The sequence below is a fragment of the Podarcis tiliguerta genome (assembly GCF_965153285.1).
Source record: "Podarcis tiliguerta genome assembly, chromosome: 2".
NCBI lineage: Eukaryota > Metazoa > Chordata > Lepidosauria > Squamata > Lacertidae > Podarcis > Podarcis tiliguerta.
Window position 1 is genome coordinate 91,937,913 of NC_139535.1, and position 18,583 is coordinate 91,956,495.

The following is an 18,583-nucleotide window of genomic DNA, read 5'->3' on the forward strand; positions in this document are numbered from 1 at the left end:
CCCGAGGTAAAAGGTAAAGGGACCCCTGACCATTAGGTCCAGTCGTGACCGACTCTGGGGCTGCGGTGCTCATCTCGCTTTACTGGCCGAGGGAGCCGGCGTACAGCTTCCAGGTCATGTGGCCAGCATGACTAAGCCACTTCTGGCAAACCAGAGCAGCGCGCAGGGATTACGAACCGCTGATCTTCTGATCGGTAAGTCCTAGGCTCTGTGGTTTAACCCACAGCGCCGCTCGCGTCCCACGTAACCCGAGGTACCACTGTACATACTTGATCTTCATGGATAATTTCACCCTAGGACATCTCATTTGGCCACATCATACCTGTATGATACATCTACTTTTCTTTGGTCTTTCTCTAAAATTTCCTTCACACAGCCTCCCTTATACAAATAGAAAATTGACTTCCAATATATTTTTTTAGATTCTGGGGAATGTGTTTCTTTTTTAAAAATAATCTATCAGTTTACAACTGACACTGAATACTGCAGGAAAGTAGCAAAATTGATCACCATGTTCTAGTTCTTTATTCTTTTTTGTATAGGCTGCAGTAGAGTGTTAAACGTGTTAAGACTAGATCCCCCCCCAAAAAAAAAATTCAACCCACACACTATCTACCGGTTGCTGATTATCCAGCAGCTGCCATAGTACGATAGTACTGCATGCTAACTAATTTTCTTTTTCACATTTTTTTCCTTTTTTCCAGATGTGATTAAACAGCTGTCCCATTTGAATCATAAAATGGGAAAACAGCACCTAACAGGGATTTGCAATGTGAAAGCTATTATAATTACTGATGTGTTCGTTTATAAGGGAAAAAAATTGGAGTGTTTCACAGTGAGGCTTGGCATATTTCTTGGTATATTTGCATATTAAGCTCACTAGCACAACATTGTTGTTAATGTTATCAAATATAACCTTCTGGCCTGTTGGGAATCTTCTTGGTAGCAAGGATAATTTCTCCTCTCATAAGGTTTATTTAAGGGGTGTCCTGCCTGTCGCCTTCTTAAATTTATTCTCAGATGAGATTCCCCACACCCCCGCTCACAGCGAACTAGCTCATTTCACAGCATAACAATCTTGAAAGCTTTGCCGAGTGAAAAATGTTATAATGAGTTGATTATATTGTGACTGGAACACATCAGCAAAGGTGGGAAGGGTCAGATGAGGGATTTTAGCTAAGATCTGAAGAAGGAAGGAATAAGAACAGAGTGATGAATAGTGGCAGCAAAACAGCAGAGAATTGGGGGGGGGGGGCAGGATAGGAGAGGTTTTATGCCATAGTTTCACAGAACCAAAGCCCCATCAAACTGCCTTAGCTATTTGTGGGGAAATTTAATCAGACGCTTTGTGCTTTTAAATACCTGGATTTAGTAGGTTAGGGACAGGGGATTTGCGGCCCTCTGGATGTAACTAGACGACAATCACATAACCCTCACCAGTGCCACGGTACCTGGGGCTGAAAGTTGCAGACCAGCAACATTAGAAGGGGCGGGGGGCAGATTTCTCATCCCTGTAGCAGGTAGGTAGACATCCAATACTAATAGTTAATTCATTCCTGAGTGCCTGTCTTGATACAGCCAAAACTGCACCAACCACAACACAAGAGGAAGGTATCAGCAGGCATGGAGGAAGACACAAGGTTTGCAGAAGTACCAACCAACCCAGTGAGGATTGAAAATGCTTGGTGGGTATGGAATGCTAACTGATGGGAGGAGAAATGTAGGAAAGCTTGAGGGGATGGAATGGTGTATCCTGGGAGAAGGGGTGGCTGAGTGGAACACCATGCAGTGTTATATATTGAGTTGAATAGGATCCAAAAGGCAGCAGTCTGATTGGTCCCAGAACAATAGGATTCAGAATGCAGCATTCTGACTGGTCCACAGGAGCCACCCAATCCAGCTCCAGGTGGAAGTGAATCCACAACTAGATTGGCCTACAGGTGAATCCCAGAATTAGCCAATCACGTGGAGCCCATTGTGTAAATAATGTATATAAAGCAGACATTCTGGGGGAACTTCCATTCCTCCTCACCACTATGAGCTGAATAAAGAGCATGAAATCCACTCTCGACTCCGAGACCGTTTTGTTGCAGGCCCCACCTTGTATACTTAATGTCTAGGAGTGGTCAGCGTGATGCAGCAGCACTGTGGATTAGCCCTCTTGACACAGGCCAGGTAGGATGGCAGTGAAGTTGGGGCTGCCAGGACCCACCAGCAGAGCCATTCAGGCACTTCCGCTGGTATGTCTGCACAAACCTGACCACCACCACAACCCCCATTTGCAGGAGCAAAATTCACTCAATTTTCAAAGGAGCCGCATTATGCAAATATGTGTGAGGAAGTACTTTCTCAGACTCACTCTGCATTTTTACAACAGCGGGAGAAAAGTGCATTTGAATCCGAGGAGAAGGGAGGGATTGCAGAGTTGTTTCGCAGCACACCGCCGTCATAACTAAAAAGAGGCAATGAGAAACTATGGAAACAGGAGCTATTCAGGAGTTATGTTCCTTTCTAAGTGGGTTATGCTGCTTAAAGCATATCTGAGGTCACTTTGATCTTACATACTTTGGCAGCCAGGACACAGATCCAAAAATAGTACCCTCGAACTGAGCTGAGAGTCTGCATCAATGGTTGTTGTTTTTTAAGTGCATTGGAAAATACAAGAATTGCTACATTGGGTAAATCTTTTTCTGAGTATAATAATAATAATAAATAATTATATCCCACCCATCTGGCTGGGTTTCCCCAGTGTGAGCAAGATTTAAAGATCATTTCTCAAAAAGAGTTTGTTTGTTTGTTTGTTTTTGGCCGGGATGGGGGGAATTACCTGGCTACAAAAATAGCTTCCCCTGAATTTGTGCACGGATTTGAGCTTGTGTCTTTTAACTGGACGATATCAGTTGCCTTGGGATAGCTGTTCTGGAGTCAGTGCTAAGAGGGAATATGACTGCCCTCCACCTAAATCCCAGCACGGATTTGTTTATTTGCAGAGAGCATAGTTCCCTATGTCAGGGTTTGCTGACCCCCCCCCCCCCCCCGCCGCAGCTCATGGAGCACCCAGTGGCCAAGGAGGAACACCTGATCTGTTCTACACTTTGTACCCAGAGGCTGAATTTGGTCACATGGCTGGCTCTTCTAACTAGTTGCTCTGCAGCACAGAAAACTTGGATGTAAGAAGATACAGCATAGGCCACATCTGAGCCGGTGACATGGGAAAGTGGCAGGAAATGACCAAGGAGGTAAAGGAGGGGGTGGAAGGAATGGTATTACCTCTGTGTGTGAGAGATTTTGAAAGATCTTGTTTCGTGTGAGTTTGGTGGTTACAGCCTGGAAAGGATTTGAGATGTCCTCTAGAGAAAAGGAACTTCTAGAACAGTCATAGGCAAACTCGGCCCTCCAGATATTTTGGGACTACAACTCCCATCATCCCTGACCACTGGTCCTGTTAGCTAGGGATGATGGGAGTTGTAGTCCCAAAACATCTGGAGGGCCGAGTTTGCCTATGCCTGTTCTAGAAACTGTGTTACACTGATGCTGACAAAGTCTCCTTTAAGATGGGGGTGGCAAACCCCTGCCCCCCCCCGATGTGGATGGACACTCATCATCCCTGACTGTTGGCTATGCTGGCCGGAGCTGATGAGAGTCAAACAACACTCAGAATGCTAATCATTAGTCACCCTTGCATCGAGGACTAGCAGATATATTGCTTTTATACATCAGATATATGGAAATGGAAATGATATACACAAGGGAAAATGTGGGAGGAAGAACTGTTGGGCAACGTTCAAAAGATAAACATACATTATCCTGAAAGCAGAGATATGTCTAAATCAACAGCTGCATTTCTCAGGGTGGTATCAGCAATACCCAAATTTTTGCAGGGTTCAATATGCACAACATCAATGGGAACTTTTACCCCTAAGGTTTCTTCCTAGCTGTGCAGGGTGGGGTTGGTTCATTTGGTAAATTCTCCCCCATCCCCATGCACTGCCTTCCTGACCCTATTGTTCTAGGACCAATCAGACTGCTGCCTTCCTGACCCTATTGTTCTAGGACCAATCAGACTGCTGAGAGCCGGTGTGGTGTAGTGGTTAAGAGTGGTAGACTTGTAATCTGGTGAACCGGGTTCGCGTCTCCGCTCCTCCACATGCAGCTGCTGGGTGACCTTGAGCTAGTCACACTTCTCTGAAGCCTCTCAGCCTCACTCACCTCACAGAGTGTTTGTTGTGGGGAAGGAAGGGAAAGGAGAATGTTAGCCGCTTTGAGACTCAGGGTAGTGATAAAGCGGGATATCAAATCCAAACTCCTCTTCTTCCTTTTTTAAAAAAAAAAAAATATTGGAAATTTTATTTACAACATAACACAACCCCCCCAACACAGAAATCCACCCCCTTCAGATACAAACATAACAAACAACAAGCATAATTTACAACAATACAAACAACCAAATAAAAGACTTCCTTTATCCTGTTTCTGGCATCCTTATTTACTTCTTATAAGCTGCTTCCTTTATGAATAATTATTAAGATTTTCCTAATTATAACTTAAATATCCACAAAGTCTCCTGCAGACTTTAATCACAACAAGTCCAGGTATTCTCTGCATTTTCCGCATGCTTTTTGAAATTCTTGTCTAGTATGATCTCTAATTGCCTCCGTTAATCTAGCCAGTTCAATATACTCTAACAGTTTGTCTTGCCATTCCATTTTTGTTGGCACAATTTCTTTTTTCCAGTTTTTAGCAATTAGGATCCTTGCCGCTCCTGTAGCACAGAGGAATATTTTCTGATATTTTCTTGCTATACCTGCGTCCGTTATCCCTAGTAGAGAAGCTTCTGTATTTTTTATAAAGTTATACCTAAAAACATTTTTTTAAGATTGTCATATACTATTTTCCAGAAGCTTTTGATTTTTTCACAGGTCCCCCAACACGTATAAGTGTCCCCTCTGTTTTACCACACCTCCAGCACAGATTTGTTTTTGTCTTATACATTTTAGCTATTTTGGTAGATGTTAAGTACCGTCTATAAAACATCGTGATTAGATTTTCTCTCATTACTTCACAGGCTGTAAATTTCCTGTTCTTTCTCCATAATTCTTCCCATGCTGTTAAGTTAATGGTTTTCCCAATACGTATCTAAAGCCCACTTGATCATTACCTCCTTGACCTGTTCGTCTTTGACCTCCCACTCCAATAATGTATCATACATTTTTGATATTACCTTAGTTTTGTAATTACCCCTTTTTAATAAGGAAGGTTCGTTTGAGAAACCTTCTTCTTCTTCCATGCCGTGCCTGTTATTAAGTAAGAAATGAATAGCTGCATGCTACTTAAGCAATGCTTCGTTTGGCACCCAGTCTGCCTGTGTTTCAGCGCCCTAGTCACCTTACTCTGAGTGAGAAGAGGGCCACTGTGGCTGTGCAAGGTGCCTTGCTTCCTCTCTCTGCAGGAGCTGGAGAAGCAGTACTCCCCTAGCAGGTGGTCTCCCCGGCTGGATGCAGATGCTGTGATTGAGGCTCACGTACAGGCAATGAGCGAAGGTAAAGGGTCCCTGGGCAGTCCACTACCTGGCAATAAGTGGGATGGGAGCGGGCAGATCACCAAGGGGCCACTAACCTCCAACAGATCTCCCAGGGCCTGCTGGTTGTTGGCATTCTTGCAAAGAGCCCTAGAGTTGGTGGACCTGGTTCTGATCCAGCAAGAAGGGCATGTTTATCCTTAAGCAAGACTGCATACCCAGGGTCACTGAACATGAATCAGTTATGCTTTAGCAGTTAAGCAACCCTGAGGATGCACTCTGGCCGCAGAAGTTCTAGTGGGCCAGCTCACCTCTAGTGCAAGAGAGGGCAAAATCTCACAGGAGGTTCTGAAGAGGGATTGGAAAGAAGGCACTCCTTTGGAACTTGTGAGGAAGGTTTCTTCCCCTTGGGACTGTATTGTTGTTGTTTAGTCGTTTCGTCGTGTCCGACTCTTTGTGAGCCCATGGACCAGAGCACGCCAGGCACTCCTGTCTTCCACTGCCTCCCACAGTTTGGTCAAACTCATGCTGGTAGCTTCAAGAACACTGTCCAACCATCTCATCCTCTGTCGTCCCCTTCTCCTTGTGCCCTCCATCTTTCCCAACATCAGGGTCTTTTCCAGGGAGTCTTCTGTTCTCATGAGGTGGCCAAAGTATTGGGAGTCTCAGCTTCAGGATCTGTCCTTCCAGTGAGCACTCAGGGCTGATTTCCTTCAGAATGGGACTGTATAGCAGTGGCAAAGCCTACCTCAGTTTTCCAGAAGGTTAGCAGGATGCCATGAAGTTCTGAACGAGGACAGGCACCGACAATCTGAAAACTCCTCTGGAGTGTGGTAGGGCAGCCCAGATGTGGCCAGGCAAGCTGTGGACTCCCATCTCTCTGTGCCTTCCTCTGCTCTGCAGGTACCCGCCGTGCCCAGATTGGCACCCAGACTCTGCTGAATGTGCCCTACGGGTTGGGCGAGGGAGAGAAGCTTGATGTGTATCTTCCTAAGGAACACACTGAAAGTAAGAATACAGGAGCAGCATGGGAATGATCGGGAAACTGGGATGTTGGTGAAGTGCTGGTTGTGGCGAAGAGCCAACGTCAGAAAGCGAGGGGTGGTACATTAGTGGGAGTTTGTGCTAAGTGATGGTCTTTGCTGCCTGGTTCTTTCTCCCCTTTGCCTTTTCAGCCTTCCCCCTGGTCCTCTATATCCATGGCGGCTACTGGCAATTCCTGAGGTGAGTTGTGCTGGAGGTTGCCTAGGCCCTGGTCCTTTGACTGCAGACCCCAGTGGGATGATGTCCCACCTAGCAGAACCATTTGGGACTGCTGTTCTCTTTCTCCTCCTCTAGCAAAGATGCTTCAGGCTTTGCTGCGGGGCCCCTAGCGACCCACGGCGTCGCCTTGGCTGCAGTTGGCTACGATGTGGCTCCCAAAGGTACGCAACTGTGGTGCAAACCGTTTTCCTGTTCTGCTCTCCTTGGCATCTCATGTCTAACCTGGATATTGTGGTTTGTGCTCAGGCCAGCTGGAGGTGATGGTGAGGCAAGTCCGAAGCAGCGTGGCCTTCGCAGTTCAGCAGTACACAGGGATCAGGTAGGAGGTGCAGACAGGGTGAAAACACAGAGCACCTTGGGGAAAAGAGACCATGGGGCCTGTCATACCCTGCTAAAGCCCTACAGGGTTGATGGAGGCCCTGGATAGCTTTTGAATTTTGACAACTGGCAATTCTACTCCATCCGACACCATTGGAACCTCTCACCTGCTCATTTCAACTGCGTCTCATTTGCCTTTAGCGGTGTTTATCTGCTTGGACACTCAGCAGGGGCCCACCTGGCAGCCATGGTGCTCTCTACAGATTGGGCAGAATTCGGTGTTGTGCCAAACATCAAAGGTACTGTCTGGGAGACACTGATCCCCCTGCCCCCAGCTCTTTTTACATCCTAGCATTACCTCCTTCCCTTGCCTGAACTTCATGACCCAACTTGCACCAAGCTGGAGCCTCAGTAAGACACGGACTCTTTTTCCTTCCCAGGAGCCTTTTTGGTGAGTGGCCTCTATGACTTGGAACCCATCATGCACACCTATGTCAATGATGTTTTGCACATGAGCCGGTGAGAGATGCATCTTTGAAAAGGAATTCTCAACCCATGTAGGGCAGAAAAACTGCAGTGAGTCCCTTGGGAGCCCCCTACCCACCAACATGTGGCCTAATATTGTTAACAGCCCACAGCAGACCAGTGGAAAGGTTAGCAACATCTGTGTTGCCCAGCACAATGCAGTTCATGAAGGATCATGTAAAACAGTTTAGTAAGGTAAAGGTACCCCTGACCGTTAGGTCCAGTCGCGGATGACTCTGGGGTTGCGTGCTCATCTCGTTCTATAGCCTGAGGGAGCCGGTGTTTGTCCGCAGACAGTTTTTCTGGGTCATGTGGCCAGCATGACCAAGCTGCTTCTGGTGAACCAGAGCAGTGCATGGAAACGCCGTTTACCTTCCCGCCGGAGTGGTACCTATTTATCTACTTGCACATCGTGCTTTTGAACTGCTAGGTTGGCACGAGCAGGGACACAGCAACGGGAGCTCACCCCGTCACAGGGATTCGAACCACCAACCTTCTGATCGGCAAGCCCTAGGGTCAGTGGTTTAACCCACAGTGCCACCCGCGTGCTTTCAAAATTGTGCTCTGCCTAGAAATGGCTGCCTTCTTGGCTTATCAGCAAGCCAGCCCACTCTGCCTCTCTTTCATCTCTGTATGGTCTGTGTGTCTTTCCTCAGGGAGGTTGCCTTACAGAATAGCCCTTTGAGGTGTGTGCCTAAGTTTGAGGGCAGGAGAAGTTGCCAGGTACTCATCACTGTGGCACAACATGATTCTCCCGAGTTCCACAGACAGTCCCAGGAGTACTTTCAGGTGCGTTGGCTGATGTTCGCCATGTTGAGTTTCTCTTTAATATTTGGTGGAATGTAAGTGGTTTTTTAAAATAAACAAATAATAAAGATGCATCCATGGAATCAAATGATGTGCACCCACACTCCTACCCGTGCATTTAAAGAGCCACATATGCATGTGTGAAAGGTGAACACTACCTAAGACAGGTGAGGGGAATCTTTGGTCCTCCAGATTTTGCTGCAACTCCCATTCACCCCTGGTCTTTCGTCATGGCTGATGGAAGCTGTAGTTCAGCAACATCTGGAAGGCCAGGGGTTCCCAATATCTGGCCTAAAACATTTACTTAATATTTGCTTCATACTTCTGGTCTCCCATCTCCCATTGCTCTTCATTATGAATCAATGAGACCACCAACCCCATTCCTCCCAAGTCTCTGCCATCTATCAGAGTAATGCATCTATTAGGGTAAAGCCAGTGTGGTGTAGTGGTTAAGAGCGGTAGTCTCGTAATCTGGAGAACTGGGTTCGCGTCTCCGCTCCTCCACATGCAGCTGCTGGGTGACCTTGGGCCAGTCACACTTCTTTGAAGTCTCTCAGCCCCACTCACCTCACAGAGTGTTTGTTGTGGGGGAGGAAGGGAAAGGAGAATGTTAGCCGCTTTGAGACTCCTTAAAGGGAGTGAAAGGTGGGATATCAAATCCAAACTCTCTCTTTTGCAAGTACTGTGGTGAGGATAGTTTTGTTAAAATCCCTACTCCTTGCCCATAGGCTTTGCGTGCAGCTGGCTGGAGTGCCTCTTTGCTGGACATTGGAGACACAGATCATTTTGATGTCATTGAGAAGCTCTCCCAGGAAGACTATTTTCTCACACAGGTACAGGGGTGCCAATGAACTGCAATAAAATGATGGTGGCTGTCAGTATATTTGTCACTTGCCATGTGTTAGGAGTGATGCTTCAGGGAGAGCATGACATGCGCTGCATCTCCAGAATGCTGCATCAAGGAGGACTGCTAAGTGTAGCTGAAACAAACAGGACTTCTGCATATATCCTTATAACTGAATGTATAAGCTTTGCCATTGTCATGTAATGTCCAAATCTAGTGTGAAGTCAAAAATGGAATGGGCGATAAAGCCTCCGTCATGCAAATATCCAACAGCATGGGAGCCACTTGTAGTGTGATCTCACATTACTATGGAGCTTAGTGTGAAAATATTCCAACAATGTGGCTGAGGCTGATCACATGGGTCTTCAACATTAGTTGTGGCGCTGATCAGGTGGGGGAAATCCCTGAATTTAGACACACCCATGTGTCTGGAATATTCACACACTTACCCCAGCAATGTGGAATATACATGTGTCTCTGAAACACAAAGGAGCTAAATACTATGGGATTTGGGAAGTGTGTGGGATGTAGCTCCTTCTTAGGCCAACGTTATAATCACAACACACTCCAGATGATGAGTGAGAAGCTTCAGTGTTGAACCAATTTGTTATGCAAGGGAAACATATTTTTTCTTGATGTTCCAGGTGATTTTGAAAATGATTTCAAGAGGCTGATAGGTTGACACAAGATGGAACTCTCAGCCTGGAGTCCCCATCTACAGCCATGAGTGGCCATCGCTGACCTTGCAAACCCACCCATCCCAATCCTCCACTCTCTCTGCTGTGCTGTTTTATTTCACCCTGGGAATGGACTTCCTGCCAACTGCAATTTTATCCAGTTAAGAAAGAACTTCAGAAGACACAAATCTATTGAAATGGAACTTTGAAGCGTATTATTCCTTGTTGCTTTGGAGGCAATTGACTCTTCAAGAGAGCACACAGTTCCTTTCGCATGGACTGCCTGACACAGAGACAGTTCCTGTCCACTCCTGCGATAAACTCTGTTCCTCCCAGCGTGATGAGAACATTAAAATAACACCAACGCATAAATTACATCTACATTGTGGCAGTTTATCACCTTCCCCTAGGAGATAGTCTGAATCAGTGAGCACAGGCAAGGCATAATTGCTGCATAAATCACCACGTCTCTTTATTCCACAAAGGGCCTGAGCTGAAGATGGGCATCTTTCACTAACAGCAGTAACTAAACTTTTATTCAACCTTCTAAATCCATACAAAACTGCCTTATGCTGTCAGAGCAGTGGCACTCTGTGCTTGTGCTATGGGGGCCCATGTCTCTACTCCCACGGGCTCAATGCAGTCTTTGAATCAGGGACCCTGCAAGCAGGAAGCTGCAGATTTAGAGCATAGCCAGACTGGAACAGTTCTAAAAGAAAATCGTGGGAATCATGGCAACAACGGCTATAACAACTGTGTTGTGTCAGCTGGTTAGTTATGCTGTTGCCTTGGAATGGGCCAAAGTTAAGAAATACAACTCAAGACCTTGCACAAGCAATGTCAGTTGTAATGATTATTGTGCCACGAATTGGGGGATGTCAACAGTCGGAGATCAGATGAGTGTTTAATTACTTTCTCTGCCCCTTTTGCATTCAGGTGTTGAGTGGAGCACAGAGTTATGATAATTAAATCCTAAGAAGAGGCCAATGGCCAGTCTAGCCCAGCATCCTGGTTCACACACTCACTAGCCAGGTGCCTGTAGGAAACCAACAAGTGAGACCCAAACATGAGCACTCTTCCTCCTTGCAGTTCAAAATGCTTTCCTTTCAGCCTGGGCATGCTCCAAGACTCCTAGATTCCAGGCACTGAACCAAGTCTGACCTAATGAAGTATTTAGCCCAGCTTCTTATAATGGCTTTATGCTAACAGAAGCACTTCTGCAAGGCATTTTCAACAATCCCCCCCAATCAACTGCACCCCTCTGTGCCATATATGCTGTATTGTTCCAGAGGGTCCACCAGCAGTATAGGTACTGGGTGCAAGGAGGATCACATGCTACCCTGCTTGTGAAAGCACTTCCACTAGTTGCTACCAGCTGGTGCAAAGCCACCATTGGATACAACACTTAGCTTTTTATTTTTAGAGTGTTCTTATACTCTGTAAAAAATCTCCCCCAGATCGGCCCCATTTAGCAATACAGAGTAGCAGAACATAATGTTTAATTTGGCGGAATTAAACTCTGGTTTGTCTCTGGTTTGCATATGTCAGTACGCCTCACTTCAAAGCACATCTGAAAACCGGAAGTTCTGCGTGGGAGGGTAGATGCAAGTTAAAGCTGATTTTCACAATTCCAATTGCCGGAGCAGGGTACGGGGAGAATCTGAAGTTCCAGTCCTATATAAACTTACCTAGGAATAAACCCCATTTAATTTAATGTGGCATACGAGTACACTGTTAAACTGCACAGCGTTCTATACATATTTGAGGGGGAGCTCTGTTGAAATCAGGCTTGTGCAGCACATCACCTTCATTTGTTCATTTCTTTTAAATGGCTGACCTTTATTCCGAGACATTGAAACACATGATTACGCATGTGTTTGTTTAATATATTTATATCTTGCTTTTCCTTATAGCAGTGGAAGGTGGTTCATAACAAACTACAGTATACTATCAAAAGCTACTGTGATCCAAGTGGAGCAGCAAGCCAAGAGATAATAAAACCAAGAAAGAGAGCAACTAAACCAAGTGCCTGTGATAAAAAAGCACTGCAGCCATAAACTACATGCTCACCAGAGATAAATCTTCGTGGAATATAATGGGGCTTAAACATGCAGATCAGTCCCTTTAATTTTCTGGCGAAGTAAACATTTGCCTCTCTTCCTCTAGCAAAACATGTAATATGAATAGAAAGTGAAACGTTGATTTGCAGTCTGCCAGTGGAGGGGAGGGGAGGCATTCCCCGATGTTTACAAAATACCTTCTCTTTGCAACTGCTGTATATCAAAAAAACAAACTAACCCTAAATGCTCGATTTCAGCTCCTCGGCGGACTTCTTACACCCAGCAGCAGCAGCCCAACTATCTTTTTCTCTTTCAAACACCCAGCCTCGTTCTGTTCCAACAGCCACTGAACAAAATTTTGGGGATTTATTTTTGGTGGGGGCAGTGGCGTAGCGTGGGTTGTCAGCACCCGGGGCAAGACAAGTAATTTGCGTCCCCTAACCCGTGGATTTGCGCCCCCTAACCCCCAGATGTTGCGCCCGGTGCGGCCGGCCCCCCCTGCACCCCCCACGCTACGCCACTGGGTGGGGGGGTGCATTATGACGAGAAAAAGCCCACCAACCTCTGTCTGTTTACTCAGGAGCAAGTCCCAAGTGTGTCCTCCTTAATAGGAAGTTAGGATCGCGGCCTATTTTAGTGAAACGATTTTACACGTGTCTTTAGCTTCTTTCTCCATCACGTGGGAAGCGAGATTTCTAAATCCATATTATTATTATTATTTTGTTTTGTTTCTTCTGCCTCTAACTTTCGGAAATACAGCCTTATTTGCCTGTTCCAGCAAGAACAACGGAGACCTCATAGAGGCATTTTAAAGAGTTCGCCCTGTCTTGTGTTTCTGGGCTTTAAAACGTGCGCAGTTTTGCCTCTTATCTCCTCTAACTGCATTTTATAAAGAGGGAGAACTACAACTCCCGGCATGCTCAGCGCATAGCAGCCGATTTCCCGTCATCCTTTGCTCGACCGTTGTTCCAACCGCGGTGTTTTGAACGTGGCAGGAATGGAGGTGGAAGCTACTTCAGCGGGTCCGCAAGTGCGGCCGGGATTCGAGGAGTTTCTGAAGGAGCACCGAGTCGCCACTTTCGACCAGTGGCCCTTTGCCTCCGACTGTTCATGCACTCCAGACCGGGTGAGGGACCCATTTCTCCCAGCCAGCTTGCCTCCTTCCTGCTATCTACTTTCTGCACTCCATGCATAATTTTACACACTTCTATCATGTCTCCTCTTGGTTGCCTTTTCTCTACTAAACTAAAAATCCCCCAAAGTGACCTTCCCTATCCGGGAGGTTGCTCCACCCTCTTGATCATTTTGGTTTCCCTTTTCTGGACCGTTTCCAGCTGTTCAATATCCTTGTTGAGGTGAGACCATCAGAACTGTAAACAGCATTCCAAGTGTGGTTGCACCCTCAATTTGGAAAACAGTATTTTGATACTGACCTTTTTATTTTTAATTCAATTTGATTTATTTTCCTAATGATCCCTAGCTTGGCATTTGTCTTTCCACAGCTATCACACACTGGGTCAACACCTTCATCAGATTATCCTCTATAGCCCAAGGTCTTGTTCCTGGTCAGTCACTACCACTCTGGACCCCGTGAAATACATATAATTTTTGCCCCTAATGTGCAGCTCTTTACACTTGCTTAAACTGAATTTGCGTTTCCCACTTTGCTGCTTATTCATCCAGTTTGGGGAGACCCTTTTGGAGTACAGTGGTACCTCGGGTTTCAAACACCTCGGGTTATAAACACTTTGGGTTACAGTCTCCGCTAACCCGTAAGTAGTACCTCGGGTTAAGAACTCTACCTCAGGGTGAGAACAGAAATCGCACAGCGGCAGCAGGAAGCCCCATTAGCTAAAGTGGTACCTCGGGTTAAAAACGGTTTCAGGTTAAGAACGGACCTCCAGAACGAATTTAAGTACGTAACCAGAGGTACCACTGGACTTCACAATCCCTTTTAGTTTTAACTACCCTGAGCAATTTAGTATCAGCAGCAAACTTGCCTACCTCACTGCTCACCCTAACTCTTTGGATGTGTGATTGTTGAATGTATACTTGTTGAACAACTTTTCTCCCCTTCCCTTTCTCTTCCCAGATGGCAGAAGCTGGATTTGTTCACTGTCCTAGTGACAATGCACCTGACGTCGCCCAGTGCTTCATATGTTTTAAGGAGCTAGAGGGATGGGAGCCGGATGATGACCCTATGTAAGTATTTTGTTGTTGGATCTGCTGACTTGCAGTGCCTCCAAATAAGTGCTCGGGATAGGCATATCTGCCTTTTTACCAAGACAGAACATAATGTTTCACAGGTGCTACAGGGATGAAGGAAGCAAATCTGCAAGCTTTAATATAGGGTACAAGTAATTTAGATGGTTTGTCCACATCTTCCATCTTTCCTTTCCTTTGCCAAAAGCCCAATATGGCTACTTTAGACCCAGGGAGACCACTTGTCATAGGCAGGTTACATTTATCTAGTTTATTTGATCTTTGAACATCTGGCTACATTTAAGCAGGTGGTTAGATTATGCAGTATGGTGTGGACTGCATTTGCAAAGAGTGAATATTAAATCTGCTCCATGTTCCTGATGCCACACTGCACAACACTAATCAGACCAAATTCCCCTGGTGGCTCTGCAAGCCAGTAATGCTAATAAGGGCTCTCTATTGACTAGCCTCAAAGGCAGGTGTGCCTGAAAACTGCCTGCATAGCTGAGTCTGGTGATGCATGCCACTCCAATCTTTGAGCAGTGAGACACTCCAAGGGTTCCAGTGCTTACCCAGGTTTCCTTGGAATGAGATCAGTGGAGTCATGGTTTTATTTACACATTTATTTAAAAACCTAAGCATAGGGTGGAGGGTCTCAAAGCATTAATACCCCAACAGATCTTGCTTCCCCATTCTGTTACCAGGAAACCCCCAACTTCCAGTACAGCACACAGCTAAATGTGTCTCTCATCGGCTTTGCAGCGTCTCCCAGTTCTTTTGCTGGCTCACACAGCAGTTCTCTCCAGTGCAGCCCCACCTTCCTGGCCATGTAAGTCGTTTCTCACTTAGATGCCAGTATTAAAACCCAGCCCCTTCCTCTGAAGTGCATATCAAGGCACTAAAAATAGCTATCTGAGCTTCATCTACAAATGAATTTGCTTGATCTCTTTCCCAACCTCCCCCAAAATTTATAAGATTATCTACTTCCAAATATAAAATGTCTGCCCTGCGCATACAAAAAACAAACAGCAGCATAACACCTTGCCCTTAGGTAAAGGGACAGGGACAGGTTAAAACAGTGAGAAAAGTTCTGTGTCCATATTGGCAGCAAGTGATTTGCTTTGAAGCAGGCCTAACCTAGAGACTTAGAACAAGCATCCTATACTGGACCAGTGGTGGGGTAGTAAATTTTCTACTGATTTCCTGCCCCCGCCCCCTTGGAAAAGGTTCTGTTTCATTAGTAACAATGAATGGGTGCCAGTAGCAACTAAATATTAGGGAAGCTTGACACTTTCAGTGTTTCTGCCTTTGTTTACAAGTAAAAGAAGCATGCTAGATTAGATTACTCTCTAGGGCACGAGAAAATTTTCCTACACAAATTGCCCTAATTTGCACAGAAAAAATTAATAATTCAAAAATTTGGTGCCTAGGGAGCGAGGAGGGATGTAATCTATTCTACTTTAATTCAGGAGATCAGATATGTTATTTCAGAAGTTATTACAAGACCAGCTGGTGCTGTGCAATCCACTGCTGAATGTAAAGCTGGCACATGACATCAGGTGGTCTTAAACTGAGCAGCGTAAACATTTAACGTCTTCAAGAGAAAGGCAGTTTCAGTAGCTGAATTTAGGGGTCTGGTCCACTGTCCCTTAGACCTTGTGGGGGCCGGACTATATTTTGAAAAAAAATATGGACGAATTCCTATGTCCCACAAATAACCCAGAGATGCATTTTAAATAAAAGCACACATTCTACTCATGCAAAAACACCAGGCAGGCCCCACAAATAACCCAGAAATGCATTTTAAATAAAAGGGCACATTCTACTCATGTAAAAACACGCTGATTCCTGGACCGTCTGTGGGCCAGATTTAGAAGGTGATTGGGCCGGATCCAACCCCTGGGCCTTAGTTTGCCAACCCATGAGTTAAAGCCTCTAAATCTGTGTAAATATTGGGCTCACATATGCTACCTTTATCCCTGTAAGATTTGTGAAAAGTTTTTAATCTCTTAGTAGCTCTTCACTCTGAACCCTAGAGAGGTCTGCCTTATCCTTTGAGAACCGTTGTGCTAATATAGTTTGTCCTTCTTTCTAGGGAAGAGCACCGGAAACACTCCCCCAACTGTGCATTTCTGGCTCTCCAGAAAGATATTAAGGACTTGACATTGCAAGAGTTTATGAGACTTTGCAAAGAGAGAATGAAGGCCTTGGTCGTAAGTATGGGAGCTGTGAATGTACTCTAGCTTTCCCTGCTCTCCCTACAACAGTGTTTCCCAAAATTGGGTCTCCTGCTGTTTTTGGACTACAACTCCCACCATCCCTAGCTAGCAGGACCAGGGGTCAGGGAATATGGGGACTGTAGTCCAAAAACAGCTGGGGACTCAAGTTTGGGAAACCTTGCTCTACAGTTTCAAAATGGTCATTTAGAACCCCACCCTCCTCCACACCAGATCATACACAGTCTCTTGCCCATAGAACTGCCTTGATTTGAAGACAGTGTTCTTCACTGGTTTGGCTGCAACTGTGAGATCAGTTTGGCTTTCCCTGCTGTTGTATGGTTTCCCTGCTTGCTTCTCAAAGTGAATAGCCACTGCCCACCCCTACCTGCAGCAAAGCCCTCCTCTTGTATTCCACTTTACAGCTCAAACACTTTCCTTTTCATTAGTTACTAACAGGACTTCCTTTCTGTTTTTCTCCTAGAGAAAGGAAATTAACCAGAAAATTAACGACTTGGAAAAACGTGCTGAGAAGACACGTAATGCAATTGAATTGTTGCGTATGTAATGTTCCCAGTGTACTATCTCCATTGAATACAATGAGGCTTAAACATGCCAATCAGTCCCTTTAATTTTCTGGCGAAGTAAACATTTGCCTCTCTTCCTCTAGCAAAACATGTAATATGAATAGAAAGTGAAACGTTGGTTTGCAGTCTGCCAGTGGAGGGGAGGGGAGGCATCCCCCGATGTTTACAAAATACCTTCTCTTTGCAACTGCTGTATATGAACAAAACAAACTGACCTTAAATGCTCAATTTCAGCTCCTCGGCGGACTTCTTACACCCAGCAGCAGCAGCAGCCCAACTATCTTTTTCTCTTCAAACACCCACCCTTGTTCTGTTCCAACAGCCACTGAACAAAATTTCTGGGGTATTTTTTTATGGGGGGGTGCATTACGATGAGAAAAAGCCCATCAACCTCTGTCTGTTTACTCATAAGCAAGTCCCAAGTGTGTCTTCCCTAATATGGTTAGGATTACGGTACTATGCTGTGGTAGCTCCTGAGGCAGGGCTGTTTGGAACTTAGACAAGACCCAAAGGCCTCTCGACTGCGTTCCTGCATTCACACCTGTGGCTCTGGTCAAGTTGCACTTAAGGGCTGAATGAAGGTATCTGCAGCTCTCCACTGATTTCTGTGGGTTATCCTGCACATTAGGACAATAATGCCAAATATACAGATTCACTAAGGTAGTTTATTTAACTGGAATGTCATAGTAATGTTAATGTCATATTAAAAAGCTCAGTGAAAACATCATTACTGTGAATTATTAGGATGAGGCGGGGGGCAGGGAGTACCAAATATATGGTATGCAAATCTGGTAGTTTTAACTCAAAATGGTCATGACAGAGAAGGTGCCTAAAAAGGATGTGCAGTACAGTCCTGCTGGTGGTTTTTTTTTTTTTATTCATTTGCACTTATTCCCCCATAGGCACAAGAATGAATTACACAAAAAATGCTGTGATTACAATCTTATGTTATATATATAAAATTACAAAATCCATAGCAATTTTAATACAGAAAAATAAAGTCTGTGTTTTCAAGAAATGAAGTGTGATGTGCACTTCTCCTTTGCCATGCACACCTTGTTCTGTTTTTACTTGTAACATGATTTTTATGCACAAACATAACTGAAAAAAGAGAAAATGATTCGCACTTAAATTGGAATCTTCACACTAATGGATCCAATACATTTGCAGATGTTTTCATTGGGGCCACCAGGACTAATGATTTTCTTTTTTCTTCATTTTTAAAATATGCTATCATTGCATATTACAAGTATTGCATACATATGAATTTGTCCAGCAGTCACTATAGTCCTTCAAAAGTCTCCTGAAATCGAAAATATATATATATTTTTTAAAAAAGTAAATAGTTTTGAGGTGTTTTGGTTCGCACCTTACCTTACCTTACCTCCTTCCGCTGATGCCCTCCCATCTCTGCCTCCCAAAGGCTCGCACAGCTGTTTGTTGCAGCAGCCCTGGCTACAAGCTCCCCAAGTGAATGGTTCCTTGGGAGCTGGCCATGGGGTGCTTCCCAGGCCCCTGTGGGGCAACATGAGGGGGCACCTCTCTTTGGGACAGGGGGTGCAGCTC

At 45.2% G+C, this 18,583-nt stretch overlaps 2 protein-coding genes across 5 annotated transcripts; both read left to right on the forward strand.

Moving 5' to 3' along the window:
* The first annotated feature begins 2,713 nt into the window (after positions 1-2,713).
* Positions 2,714-10,324, forward strand: AFMID (arylformamidase). Of its 4 annotated transcripts, none has more exons than XM_083430215.1 (11): positions 2,714-3,239; positions 5,450-5,540; positions 6,422-6,526; positions 6,694-6,742; positions 6,857-6,942; positions 7,028-7,100; positions 7,301-7,398; positions 7,540-7,618; positions 8,281-8,413; positions 9,160-9,264; positions 9,920-10,324. In XM_083430215.1, exons 1-11 carry the CDS (start codon positions 3,210-3,212, stop codon positions 9,947-9,949), a joined length of 879 nt encoding a protein of 292 aa, XP_083286341.1. In that variant the 5' UTR covers positions 2,714-3,209; the 3' UTR covers positions 9,950-10,324. The 4 variants fall into 4 exon arrangements, with proteins under 4 accessions (XP_083286341.1, XP_083286343.1, XP_083286344.1 ...); XM_083430216.1 differs by having other exon boundaries at positions 2,870-3,239; positions 5,374-5,540; XM_083430217.1 differs by lacking the exon at positions 8,281-8,413.
* Positions 10,325-12,964: 2,640 nt separating this feature from the next.
* BIRC5 (baculoviral IAP repeat containing 5) lies at positions 12,965-18,035 on the forward strand. The gene is made up of 4 exons (XM_083430328.1): positions 12,965-13,138; positions 14,105-14,214; positions 16,310-16,427; positions 16,915-18,035. The coding sequence occupies exons 1-4, from the start codon at positions 13,010-13,012 to the stop codon at positions 16,996-16,998; spliced, it is 441 nt and encodes a 146-aa protein (XP_083286454.1). The 5' UTR covers positions 12,965-13,009; the 3' UTR covers positions 16,999-18,035.
* Positions 18,036-18,583: the final 548 nt, after the last annotated feature.